General features: G+C 39.1%; 1 protein-coding gene across 1 annotated transcript in view; it reads left to right on the top strand.

The window, feature by feature from the left end:
* The window catches only part of LOC125454922 (collagen alpha-1(XXV) chain), a 196,856-nt gene that overhangs the window by 73,626 nt on the left and 108,697 nt on the right, over positions 1-14,533 (top strand). The window contains exons 13-15 of the mRNA XM_059646613.1: positions 2,351-2,395; positions 9,514-9,576; positions 10,116-10,184. Of these exons, the coding sequence (XP_059502596.1) occupies positions 2,351-2,395; positions 9,514-9,576; positions 10,116-10,184 (177 nt within the window). The remainder of the gene's footprint in view (positions 1-2,350; positions 2,396-9,513; positions 9,577-10,115; positions 10,185-14,533) is intronic.

Below are 14,533 nucleotides of genomic sequence, written 5' to 3'. Positions count from 1 at the left end.
GAAGAGCAATCAGGGATGGTCAACATGAGCTGGCATTGCCAGCTATTCCCTCATCCCACACAAAGGACTAAGAAAAACTTTCTGCCCACCTTTTGAGTCTAATAATGACACAAAATCCTTTCCTGTTAATCTTTGTCACAATCCATCAGCAAATTCACCAACACTTGATGAGTGATATTTTAAAGGAAGAAAATGCCTCTCTGCAAGAGTAGCAACAATTTCAAAAGCTCAACTATATATGTTTCTTTCTTTAAAAAAATCATTTCATCAGCGCTGTATGATTTTCTGACAGATTTTTCATGCACTTTTTTGCTTGACCTATTCGATATTGCTGTGAATAATTTCTCATTAGCCAAGCAGATGCACTAAATTTGTAATAATGTTAACCTGTACCTATGAAGCATTTTAAGCCCCTCCCATTGTAACTATCTGTGCAGAGAGCAATATGTGTGTTTTGTGCAGTAAGTAGAAGCAGTAAAATACAGCAGCACTCCCTGTGTTTGTCCAGTACGCATTAATACAGAGCTTGTATACAATCGTTCAGATAACAGACATTTAAAAAAAACAAAAACACTGAAAGTCTGAAACAAAAAGGAACAGAAACTGCTGGAAATGCACTGGACTTCAGTCAGCAACTGAAACAGGAAAGAGAGGTTAACAGTTCTTAATCACTAGTTTTGATGAAAAATCACATTCAAAACATGAAGCTAGCATTCCCTTAGAGATGCTGATCACTCCACTATTTCATGTCTCAAAAGCACGTTGTAGACACGAGTTGCAATGCACATTAGTGACAACATTGCCGGAGTTATTCATAGTTTGAACAGGAATGCGATCACAAAACGAACAGCCTAACATCAGTTACTGAACTTTCATGAACTTTCACATCAGCTGATCAATGTGGTATGTTGGGCATTTAGAAATCAGCATATGTTTGAGTGATTTGATGCTACAGTTTGTGCTGGGGTCTTGTCTATTGAATCTTAAAGTCATGTTATATTTGAATGATTGTAATTTGTTTGTGTGATGCATTGACAACAAACCATTTTCTTCCTATTTTTAAGAAAGCATTTTCTTAAATTGGCAATGCCCTTTAAGAACACAAAAACAGATACCTTTTATTAAAACCTACACTGAATGAAAGAGCTCTCTGTAATCAGTGGATTCATCAAAATATGGTGTATTTTACAAAAAGATTCGTCAAAACCACAGCAGTGGACCCTTTATCAAGCCACCAAGCAATATGATCCTGAATCATACCAATCAAGAGATTAAATGCCCTCATCTTTGCTGAGTTAGCTATGTCAGCTAAAGACAGCAATGTTGCATAACAATAAACCTTTGTTTCTTTGATCCAAAGAATGAGAAAAGTAAGAAATATTTCCTTTCCTGATTATTCACAGTATTCACCACAAAGACGGATGCATATTGGGGCATCAGATAAGGTTACAATTAGATCCAACGATACATGCACAGTTAAATAATCTGCGGACATTTGATATCTAAGTTCACACATTAAATAGGAATGGACATTCTGCTGTGGCACTGACCATCTGTTATACTTGGTGCATCCAACATACAACAAGTATTGAGGCCTCGAGGGGAGGAAGAAAGAAAACAAAAAATGTTACTCAGTTAACAAAGACTTGAGTATAGAGCCAATCTGCCGTTCAGCAAGTGGCAGTATTTCCTCTGGCAACAATCAAGATCTAATTCTAGTGCTTGCTATTAATCCCTGCCTGTCATTCTCCAAAGTGTAAATCGTGATAAATGAAGTTGAATTGTCTGCAACAGCACATAAGGTTAAGGCTGTACATCAGGTTGCTTTGCACATGATGTGATTTTCATCCAATAACAAAGCCAGATTTTACTCAGTACTAATTAGTTCCACAGCGAGGGTAACTGAATGGTGGGAGTTCACGTCCATTGGGACCTGGGTAGAATCTGCTAAAGCTTGTTTGATGCAAGATCCCCTAATTGTAGTCATCAGGAGGAAACTTTTATCCTTTCCATCTTGACAGCATTAAACCCACTCCCAAAATGTGAGTGGGCAGATTTTAATGTATGGTGCCACCTAGTGTCCCAGTACATGACTTCATGTAAAATTGAGGAAGTGTGAAAAATTTTACAAGACTTTTCCATTTTAATGCTGCATTTTAAAATGTTTTTAGGTGAACAACTTACAAAGTCATACAGCTTTGAATGAAATGGGGGAAGAAACAGACATTTGCATTTGTTACCAATTGAATCATGATTTGGATATAGTTGAGTTACCAGTGAGGTGGAGCTAAACAAAAGTCTTGAGATAGCTGAACACGCTTCTATAATGTTTTGTAATTTTCCTGTGTAGGGTGAACCAGGCCTTCCTGGGCTTCCTGGACTCCCTGGGATAAAGGTAATGACTGCTGCAGCCTGCACATTGGGGTGGATATAGAGTAAACATTTGCAAGCAAAGCTGCCATTAGTCTGCTTGGTGTCTAATACATGGTCACCTCTTTCTGTTTGTAGTGCTTCCTCTCGATCCAGATCTGTGGAGCTGTTCCATTTCTTTTGGTTGTGTTCAGTTTGCAAATTATGAGAAATTGTAATAAACTCTAGATCAGATCTGATCAATACATTCACCTACCGTTTTGCTCAGCTTTGCTGTTAATTTAAAGATCACAAGATGATCGTACTGCATATATTAGCAGATATTTGACACAAACACTTCAGTTCATGCAGCTGAGCCCTACATTATGCAAGGACATAATGTTATTTAGTTTTATATGGTTATTATTGTAAAAGGACAGCTCTTGATTATTTGAATAAAGTCTACCTGTCCTAATTATTTTCATATATTGACAAAAATATATATATCTAACAGCAGCAAAAATATTTTTGCAAACCCAAAGACCATAAATGTATGCACTTTTTTCATAAAATTAAGACGTTCGCTCATTTGAAATTAACCTACAAGGGCTAAATTACTACTCAAGGCGCATCATCTTTATTTAAAAGACTAGTACAGTGCATGCCAGCTGAAGAAAATAGATGTCTATACTTCCCCATCACTATAAAATTCTTCGGCAAAGAATAGTTTGCAAAATGAAGAGGAATTGTTCCTCATTCTATTTGCTGCTGAGAAGAGGTGATAGTAACTCATCCAATGGCAATACTGCAATTTTAAATTACATTAACGTTTCATTTAAAGCTGGTGCATGCAGCACAGTTTGCTGTGTTTAGGTCTACAAGCAACTCTTAGGAATTTCTTCCATGATATCAGCATATTTTTAAATTCATTCATGGGACATTAGCTTCACTGACTGAGGCAGCATTTATTGCCCACCCCTAATTGCCACTGAACTTTTGAGATGTAAGTACACCAACAGTGCAGACTGGGAGGCAGTTGCAGGATTTTGACTCAGTGACAGTAAAGGAACAGATAACATTTCCTAGACATGGTGTGCAATGTGGAAGGGAACTTACAGTTGGTGATGATCCCAAGGACGCATCTGCTGATCCTATCCTTTTAGGTGGCAGGTTTTGTGGGTTGAGATAGCGATGTCAAATGAAAATATATATTGAGATCGTGGCTAGTTTATTTGTCTAACAAAGGCAGTCAAAGGTTCAGAATTGTTGGAAATACTTTACCATTCCACGAGATTTACCACAGCATTGTTCTCCCCCAAGTAAAGTCTTAGACAGCCAGCGACAATCCAAATATGTGCTACTGTAGGCCAGACACATTTTCAGTCATGTTGTTTGGTAATGGTTGACATTTTCAACCTGTTTTGTGAGAAATTTTCTGTACACAATGGAAAAGTTAACACTAGGATCCTGTAAAAACTGAGCATAGCAGATATAATGTATACATACAGTATTAGACCAGGAATATTACTATGTTAGGTTCTTCATAGTAAATCCTCTTTTCTTCGTCCCTAATAAAAGGCACGAAAGTCATTTTGATTTTGGCCAATGATATAAAACGAGTAAGATCAATTTCGTTGCCCCATTATACTTCTCCCCCATTTTTATTTCAGCAGATTTTATTGAGAAACAGAAAGAGATCATCCAATTATCCCAGTTTTTCAAAGCTGAGAGCAGATCAACAATGTCTTAACACCAAAGTTAAATATTTGGATTGGAATCAAACCAATCAGGCTAATTGAATTCTGATCTTACATTTATAAAGTGCAGGAACTCTGATGGCAGCAGGGGAATCCTTTCTTGATTGTCTTTAAAGGACTTAATAAGAGCAGTCACACTCACATGAGAAATGAAAATGATAGTGGTCAACACGCTGGACCTTAATGATCCAAAATACGATCCATTGTCATGCTTCCCTTGAACATACAGATGTGGAGAGTGGCAATTTATGTTAGTTTAATTCTGTCCTTACTGAAGGCAATAATGGTAATTCATTTAAGGGACAATTTTCTTTAATGGTCCTCTGTTCAGTGCATTCATTGACCAAAATACAGATGCATTGTCATTTTTCCTTTCATCAAACAAGCTCATATATAGAAATTGGAATTTCAGAAGGGATTAGGCACTTGTGGAGTTGTGCTAGAACAAGAGGTTCTGTCTTGTGAAGGGGGATAAGAAGGCTATTGAAAACCAAAATGGAAACCTTAGCTCTCAACAGCAAATTATTTAATCAAGTTATTGTTAGAAATGTTATCCTCAGGTCTGTAGGTACTTTGATTTTAAACTTACTATCTGCATTTAAGATGCAAACATTGTTAAATTAAAGTGATAACTGTGAGTAAGAATCTATCCCTAGTCACCTTTGTATTCTCAGAACCAATATCCTCGCTCAGTAGCAGCAGTGTGTACAAACTGTAAGAAGTACTTCAGTAACTCACCAATGTTCCTTAGACAGCACCTTCCAGACCAACATCCACTGCCATCTGAAAGGACAAGGGCAAAGGATACATGGAGACACCACTAAATGCAAATTTCCCTCCAAGCCACTTACCATCCCAACTTGGAAACATACGGCCTTTCCTCCAGTGTTTTGAGGCCCTGGAACTCCCTATCAGCACTGAGGGTGCATCCACACCAGTCAGATTGCGATGGTTTAAGAAGGCAGCTCACCACTGCCTCCTCTCTGTCAACTCGGGATGGACAATAAATTCTGGCCCAGTGATGCCCTCTGCTGTTTTGGTTTTCCTTCCCATTTGCTCCAATAAATGTGGCTCATAAGGCATCAATCCAATTTAACATCAATAATATTTGTTTGAAATGCATTGTCCTGCCAGGCTTTTTAATGTGACATTATCTGCAAAACGATAATATTGATTTTAAAAACAGTTGCTGTTCTGGCATTGCCCTAATATATGCCTTGTAGAAATGTGGTGGGCTGATTACAAACTAAGTCATAAACTTGATCTTAACAGTTTCAGTAGGTGTAGAGTAAAATTACCACTTGCTCCAAACAAAGTCAAGGAGCAAGAGGGATGAGGGTCCTCCTAGCCAGGAGTTTCCTTCTCACATGGCTAGCAGGATATTATTGGCCAGGAGAGCAGGTTAAAATGACTGACCTGGTTTACTAAATGCCAGATGCAGAGCTAATATTCTCCACAAGAATATTACTTAGGTGGATAAAGGAACCCAGAGAGGCATCTACTCACCTTTTTGCAAGCAGCGAACATACCCACCTGATCTATCTACATAATAACAGACTGGACCTGCCTTACAAGCTTTGTTGATATTGTGAACAGCAGACAGAAACTGGCATTTACACTAGGATTAAACGTGGCAAAGTTTCGAGGCCTATTTACAATGGAAACCAAATAAAAGATGATCTTGTTGATAGGCAGTGCTAACAAAAGTTGAAAAATATTTTCAGCTGATTGCAATCCTGCCAGAGCAATGTAAGTGAGACATTAATTGCCACACACATCAAATATAAAGTGTTCATGCAGATGGAGAACTAATTAACCATACATCGGCTCATGAGTATAATATTTGACACTTTATACTACTTAACATCAACTAGAGACTAATTATGAAATCTGGAATATCACACCAAAGCTGCAAACTGACTTCACACCTTTGTTGTGCATAAGTTTCAATGCATGTGTTTGTGTGCATGTCGTGTGTGTGCACTAGAAAATTGCCAAGTTTGCTAGTCAATATGATGGAATGCATCAGGGACAAGTAATGCCACCTTCCGATGCTGTAGCTGCATTTTCAACTCACATTGAGCCTGAACCTTACAATAGAGATTGGGGATGTCAGTCTCACATGCTGGTGCTCTTGAAGATTTAAAACTTCAATAATATTCTTCCAAATTTTCACCTACCTGAGCAGTTAAGGTTTTATTAGTGTCATGCTATTTCTTTGTTAATAATGCCATTGAAGTAATTTGGAATTGTGCTACACTTGAAGTATTATCGAAAAGGTAAGCTAAAAGATCAAGATTAATAGTTCAAGAAACTACCAAGATTGAAAACAGTAAAGAACAAACAAAATTAATCAGGAAGATTTGGGTTGATAACCCCTTTTCTGAATGGCAGTGAGTGACTAGTAAATACCAAGGGATCAGTACTCAGGCCCCAGCTCTCCACAATCTATGTTAATAGTTTAGATGAGAGATTGAAATGTAATATCTCAAAATTTGCAGATGACACAAAGTTGGTTGGAGTGGTGCATTGTGATTTGGACAGACTGAGTGAGCGGGAAAATACATGGTGGATGCAATGTAATGTAGGTAAATGGCAAAAATAGGAAGGCAGATTATCATTTGGGTGGTTGTAAATTGGAGAGAGGGGAATGTTCAACAAGACTTGGGTGTCCTTGTACACCAGTCACTGAAAGTAACTTCTTAGGTGCAGCAGGCAGTAATGAAGGCAAATGTTGTATTTGTCATCACAGCAAGAGGCTTTGAGTACAGAAGCAAAGATGTCTTGCTGCAATTATACAGGGTATTGGTGTGACCATGTCTGGAACATTGTGTGCACTTTTGGTCTTCTTATCTGTGGAAGGATGTTCTCACGCTACAGGGACGCAGCAAAGGTTTATCAGACTGGTTACTGGTATGGCAAAGCTACATGAACAGAGATTGAGTTAGTTAGGATTGTAATCACTTGAGCTTAGAAAAATGAGGGGGGATCATTTAGAAACCTATAATTTTCTAACAGGATTAGACAAGTTAGATGTAGAAGGATGTTCTCAATTGTGGGGGAGTTCAGAACTGGGGGTGGGGGTTTGAGGGGTGGGGCATGGTGGTTTCTGGTCATAGTTTGAGCACAAGGGGTAACTGAGACTGAGATGAGAAGAAAATTTTTCACTCAGAGTGGTAAGCCTATGGAATTCACTACCGCAGAGAGGGATTGAGGTCAAAGTATTGTAATTTCAAGAAGGAGGTAAAGATATAGCCCTTCTGGCACAAGAGATATGGGAGGAGGGCGGTATTGGGGTGCTGAGGTAGATGATCAGCCATGATCAGAATGAACGGTGGAGCTGGTTTCGGGGGCTGAATGACCTACTCCTGCTCCTACTTCTTCGTTTCTGTGTTCCATGTTTCTCATCAACCTTGTGCCTTCAATACGTGACTTTTCAAAGGAGGGGTAATAGAGAGATAAAAATTCCAGAGTTCAGGCTCAGCGTAAGAATGACGCGATGTAGTAGACAGTAGCATGTCTTCGCCAACCTTTTCCTAAACGTTAACATTATCCATCTGTGTGCAATAATACCCACTCATACAGATCAACAAATTACCTCATGAAAGTGAACAAGTTATTGACAGAAAAAGTAAATAAATAGAGTGCTGAAAATTTTGAAGCTTAAGAAACAATTGCAGCAGATTCCTCAAATACGGAGTAGGAATTCACACCTTTCTCCAACTGTGATGAATAATCCATTTTTTTTTACTGGTGTTATGTTATGCATATTTTCAATTTAAGATAGATGTCATCATTCAAATCTCATACGTGTCTCAAATTGCATTTTTTATAAGCTCCATTTGTGTGTCAATAGGGATCTCCTTTAGTTGAAAGGTTACTGTCATCGTGAAAAAGCATGAAAGGGCTTAGATTGACGTACTGCCATTGATTTCTCTATTGGCTGATATCTAACCAGCTGTTGCTGCTTTTTTCTTTATTAGTACGAGCTGTTGGGGATATTGTATGAAAACTTTGGAAAAATAAGAAAGGCTATTGGAGTGTTTTCATTTATGGCTTAGTTTGTACATCTGGGATGAACAAAGAGAAAAATTTATTTGAAGATAAATCCACAGTATGCTTTGAAGGATAGTCATACAATGGCATCATTAGGGAAAAGCGTCCCAACTAGAAAAGCAAATACAGAAACCAATGCTAAAAAGCAAGGTTTGTGATGTATTGAGGGAATGTGCTCAGATTTACAGCTACTTGAAAGGAAAATCATTTTCCAATTGCTTAAATTATAACAACATGCAGCTTTGTTTTATTCTGATGTTCAGTCAAGTCCTCAAATAAGTTTTTATTTTGTTATGATGGTTTCTTTCATTTTCTCCTGTTTATATCTAAGCGTTCAGCTGAAGCATACAAGCCTTAATAATTAGATTATTAAGCATGCAGGGCCTCTATGGCTTAGAGTTTAGCCATTTTCACTGAACTAGTCACATCACAGAAAGTCGCGATCACCTCATAGAGCTGGGCTGGGGGGAGTGATGAATTCGTATGTCTATGGGGCCTAAACTGAGGGGATACAATCAAATATCAAGACCCTGTTGGCATTTTAGAGTGTGGCACAGTGATCAAGCACACAGGGTTCAGCAGGGATGCCCCAGAGGGCCTCACAAAATTTTACCTGAAGGAGCTCCTTGGGGTGACAATGCTGACTGAGGACCTTCCATATTTAATAAATGTCAGCGTGCTTCTGCCGCCCACTGTTTATTATCTGCTGAACGGAGTGCTGAACACTGCAGAAGGCCTCATTCTCCATGCTGCATTCTCTGCTTCGGCACCGCATTGCCTGTCACAACCAGCTAGTAACCTGAGGTAGAAGAAGCAGGCTGTTGGTCATGGCCTGCTCAGATTCAGCCCTGTGTGTTCTTTTCACAAGATCCAATATTGGGTGAGTTGATAGCCCAAAGCCCCAAACAATCTTAAACCAGGACTCCAGGTAGGAATGAAGTACACTCACTCGAGTCTCACATCCTCGATATTTGGAGTACATTTTGTTTTCAATACTCCAGAAATGAATCACTGCCTTCATGTTGAGTGTGCACTGTGTTCTGCTGGGTGACATGACTGTTCCACTTTCCCCCTCATCTTCTGCTGTGCATAGCATTGCTTCTGGCTGACTGGCTGTTTATGATTGGCTGATATCTTAGCACTGAGGCCCATTTGAAGTATTGCATTTCTTTCCTGTACAGTCTCTTCTTTAAATCCTGTGTTGAGTACATTTTTGTTTATTTTCTGTTTTGTGGATGTTTTTAGACCACTAATCACACAGATGGTTGATTTTTTAAAAGAGAAAAGCCTAACAAAGGTTCAGGCCCATGTTTAGAATGCATACACATTTTAACTTTGACTTTTATTTTAGGGTGAACCAGGATTTTGGGGACCTCAGGGAGAACCCGGGCTGCCTGGGTTACCAGGAACAAAGGTGAGATTGTTGTAATTGTGTGCAAGAGGCTGCTCACTACAGAAAGCACTGATCTTGTATTCATTTGAAAACTTAACCCAAAATATATTTGGTTCATAATACAGGGAAGTTGTATTGTTGAATTATGCAAAGCCCAATTCAGAAGAGCGAACGAAAACTCCAAATTTCAAGTTTAAAGTAAAAAAAAGTGTAACATTGTGCATAATAAAAACTGATTTTGATGATGATTGCCTTTCATCTTAATGATGAAGCAACTAGGTGATGCACTACATCAGAAACTGCATGAACGCTGCTTCATGTGCAGAAGTGTAGCTTCTTTTGGAAAATGGTAAAGATTTAACTCTCAGTGACATCACCTCTGATAGGCCAGTGTGCTCCTCACATGTATCCTCTTTGGAAATACAAGGAAATGTGGAATAAGTCACCAATGCCGAGATCAATGTGTCAGAATTAGCAGGATATGCGGAAAATCTTGCATTTGCAGAGAAACCTGTGTCAACATATCTATGATGTTGTTTGTTCTTTGGTATTTTTAACAGGGAGAGAAAGGAGATGGAGGGCCACCAGGAAGAGGTGAAATAGGCCAGCCTGGACCTTCAGGCACAAAGGTCAGCTGACTGTTTTACCCAGGAGGTTGTATCTTGTTCCTGTTCACACCACTGAACGTGATGTTTAAAGCTCTAAGCTGTTCATTTGCAGCATATCACACATATCTCCAGATTCCATCTTGAGTTCCACACAGGAAATGAGTTGTTGCTGTCTGTGCTGTCTGCTGGAAGGGCTGACAGATCTATCATTATTTCTGCTGTTAAACTGAAACAGGAGAGCATTGACAATTGAGAGTCTGTCACTATGTGGCCAAAAAACAACTCAGTTTAAACAATGCTCTGTTATCAGGCTGGAAGAACTTGTCTTCAGTTGTACACTCTGGTCTCCATAACTGTTCTGTGCAAATCGCTTTGCAATGCAATGAAACTGGTGTGGTTTTCAATTCAGGGGCAGCTCCTCTTGTTTGTGCATCTTCACAGAGCACTATCTCCTATTTAGAAATTAAACAAAAGTAAATTAACAGTCAACTGATCATTCAAGAAAAAAATTGTCTCCTTTTAGTTTGAGAGCAGGATACCAAATAAGTTTTAACTTTGAAAAACCAGAAAGCAGTTTATCTTTAAAAATAAGACCATTCTTGTCGATTTACTCTTTCATGATGCATCATGAAGGCGTGAATTATGAAAGTTACATTTTCAATAAATTTTCAAACCAAAAAATCCTCCAAAGGCAGGTGAATGATCCCCTGGCCTGTCCTTCTATTTTCATGGCAGTGGGCTTCAGATCCTAACAAGTGTCCTTGTTAGGATTTAGAGAGACAGTTGAGCCTAAGCAGTTGCTCAGCTTACCTTTTTGTGTAACATCATATTAACTTTTTACAATATTAAGCTTAGCACAAAGTGTGCACAAAAACAACTTCATCCTTTTTCCACAACAAGTAATCTCTTAAATTACAGCTGATACAGGCTGAGTATTTATATAGTTGAGTGCTAACTGTTTACTGTACATCTCCTCCCAATCTCTGACGATATGCATGATTTATATTCATCCTACATCTCCCTTAGAATCTCTGCATGGAATCTGAAAAGTGGCAGAGAAAGTGATGCCAGGGGATCTGGCTGCTGCCTTGCCTCTACCACAGGAATGAATTTCCGGGCAGGAAGGCCCAAGCTGAACCTTCCTGCTCTTCTGTCAATTAATTCTACCTTTGGACAATTAAAACTTGAGGGTCTCATCCCAGCCGGGTTTGAATTACTTCTGGAAGAGGGCTGTTAAAGGATTGGCACATCAAACTGGTCTGGACAAGGATGTAAACCGTATCATCAGTAAGTTCGCAGATGACATGAAAATTGGTAGTGTGGTAAGCCATGAGGAGGAAAGCCTTAAACCACAGGACGATGGAGACGAGCTGGTCAGATGGCCTGAACAGTGGTAAATTGGATTTAATCCTGAAAAGTGTGAGCTCTTGCATTTTGGGAGGACAAACAATGCAAGAAGCACATGATGAATGGTAGGACCCCAGGAAATACAGAGGACCAGAAAGACCTTGATGTGAATGCTCATGGATTCTTAAAGGGAGAAGGACAGGTAAATAAGGTTATTAAGAAGGCACATGAGATTCTTGTCTTTACAAGTTGAGGCAGGGAACACTAGAGCAAGTAGTTATAATGAAGCTGTTAGTTAGGTTACAGCTGGAATACTGTGTACATTCTGACCACCACATCATAGGAAAGATTTGTTTGCACGAGAGAGAGTAAAGAAGAAATTCACCAGGATGTTGCCTGGGTTTGAGTAATTGATTTCTGAAGAGGGTCCAGATAGGCCGGAGTTATTTTCCTAAGAACAGAAAAGGCAGAGGGGTGGGATGGGGAGGACAAGATCAAATTGAGGTGTACAAAGTTCAGAGGGCATAGACAGGATAAACAGAAAGAAACCTTTCAACTTACTAAAGGGATCAGTAACCGGGGAAATGGTTTTAAGCTAAGGAGTAGGAGGTTTAGAAAGGATTTGAGGGAAGGCTTTTTTCAGCCACACAATGATGGGAATCCAGAACTCACTGTCTAAAAGAGTGAGAAAGGCATGAACTCTCAAGACATTTAAGGACTATTTACTGCGTACTTGAAATGCTATAGCATACAACAGTTTTATTTACATTGTGCAAGTGAGTGTTTGAGTCATCAGAGAATGCCAGCTCTCTATTCAAGTTATTTTTCTGGACCTCTGGATAGTTGATCTATTTCCATTGTACCTTCATGATTTTGATCCCAGATCCATGTCAATGTTCCTGTCTGGAGATTTGTTAAGTTATAGACTCTAGTATGTAGTTTATGGCCTGACTTTCTTGATACTGCTTGCTTTTTCACACTGTCTTTCTATCTATTAGCATTGCACTTAGAGTGAGTGTGTGTAGGAAGCAGATCTTGGTCCTTGGTTTTTTATGCCCATCAAGAGTTTGCACAGGACACGTCCGTTTTATAGTGGTGCATAGTGATAACTCAGTAGGGTCAAGTCAAAGCCCTCATTCATCTTCAACAAGCTTTGATTATCTTTATTCTAGCCACCATTCGCCTGTGGATATTTAGGTGAACCGGTGATGTGCACAAACCTCTAGGATTCTGCAAAGTTATTTTGAAATATTCATTGGAAAATTGTGGACCATGAGCTGAAATTATCTGAAACAGTATTCCTGGGATGCCCCTCGCTATAAGAATTTCCTTGAGGAAGAAAGTAAGAGCTTCAGAAGTGAATCCATGCAATGTCAATCCATCTTGGATTTTTTTTTCTTCTGACTCATTTTGTGGGATGTGGGCATTGCTGGCTTGCCAGCATTTCTGGCCCATCCCTAGTTGCCTTTGAGAAGGCGGTGGTGAGCTGCATTCTTGAACTATTGCATTCCTCCTGCTGTGGGCTGACCCACAATGCTATCAGGAAGGGAATTCCAGTATTTTGACCCAGCGACAATGAAGGAACAGCGATATATTTCCAAGTCGGGATGGTGAGTGACTTGGAGGGGAACTTGGAGGTGGTGGTGTTCCCATATATAACAGATGGAATGAAGATATGATGAGTGTTACTTTTCGTTCTTATCAATACATTGGCCAGATTATGCAGTTAAAAATCATACATACCAATGTTCTTGAAGTTCCATGTCTCTTAACATTTCATACCTCCACATGGAGTTTATGCTTGACCTTTACTTTCTAACAGCTAAGTGATGTCACAAGATCCACTGAAGAATGTCACCTCTGGGTTTTTTTTAGAAAAACATCCTCCATTGTAGATTAGCAATGAAATCTCTGAGACTAAGATGTCTTCGCTGCACAGAGTATTGATTTGGAATGGGATTGCTTGAAATATATTTTGGCCATCGTTTAATGCACATCCTTTATCTTTTTCTAAGCTTACTGATTTTTTTCTAATCCCTTGGTTGCTGCACGTAGCCTTGTCATAAAAGAAGTCAAGGCCTGTACTTCTTAGATAAAACGCTTATCCTTTTGTGCTGGTTGTTTAGTAAGAATGCATGGTAAAGTGTCCACTATAATTTGAAATTTCCCTTGAACATACTTAGTTGTAGCATTGCGCCTCATTATTCGGAAGTGAAGTCTCTGTATTCTCACTGGCCTCACCAGTTCCCTGACATTTAACAATGGTGCCAATATTTTGTGGTCTGTTTCAGTGGGAAATTTCAGACCGAAGATGCAATCTGATTTTTTTTACACAAACTTACATAGCTGCTAATGCTTCATTCTCAATCTCTGCATGTTTTTCTCCATTTCAGTCAAGTTCTGGATGCAAACCAGTCTACATTTTCCATCTTTCTGTATTTGAAAAAGTACAACTCTCAGTCCAGTTGACAATGCATCTGTAGCTACTTTTGTTCTTAGTTCTGGGTCATAGTGAAGTTGTATGCCTGATGAAATAGACATTTCCTTTATTCTCTCAAAGCACTTCAATTGACTTTTATGCCTACATCATGCTCGATTCCCACTGAGCAAATGTCACAGCAATTCACAATTTTTGTGCCAAGCTTGTTAAAAACATCCCCACTCAGTTAACTGTTCCCCTGCAGTATCTCTGCTGTACTGTGATGTTGTAAGATGGTGGGAAATCTTGGATGGTTTTAGTCTTTTGCTGATCAGCTCTGATGCCTATAGCGTGATTGATGTGTCCCAAAAGATTAATGGTATGTTGTGAGAACACACGATTTTCATACAGAGTGTGACCTGCTTCTTGCCAGCATTTAAACACACGGCTCCACTCTGTCATCATGTTCAGACATGGTGGAGTTATGGATTAGAATGTCATCCAAATGACAGATAACATCTTTTAATCCTTACAGGATGTACATCACTACTTAAATAAAAATTTCTGGTGTTTATATAGTGTCAGAGGTAGCTGTAAAAACATT

This window comes from Stegostoma tigrinum, chromosome 1 (genome assembly GCF_030684315.1).
Source record: "Stegostoma tigrinum isolate sSteTig4 chromosome 1, sSteTig4.hap1, whole genome shotgun sequence".
Taxonomy (NCBI): domain Eukaryota; kingdom Metazoa; phylum Chordata; class Chondrichthyes; order Orectolobiformes; family Stegostomatidae; genus Stegostoma; species Stegostoma tigrinum.
Note: the sequence above shows the minus strand (reverse complement) of the source record. Positions and strands in the feature narration are given on the sequence as shown.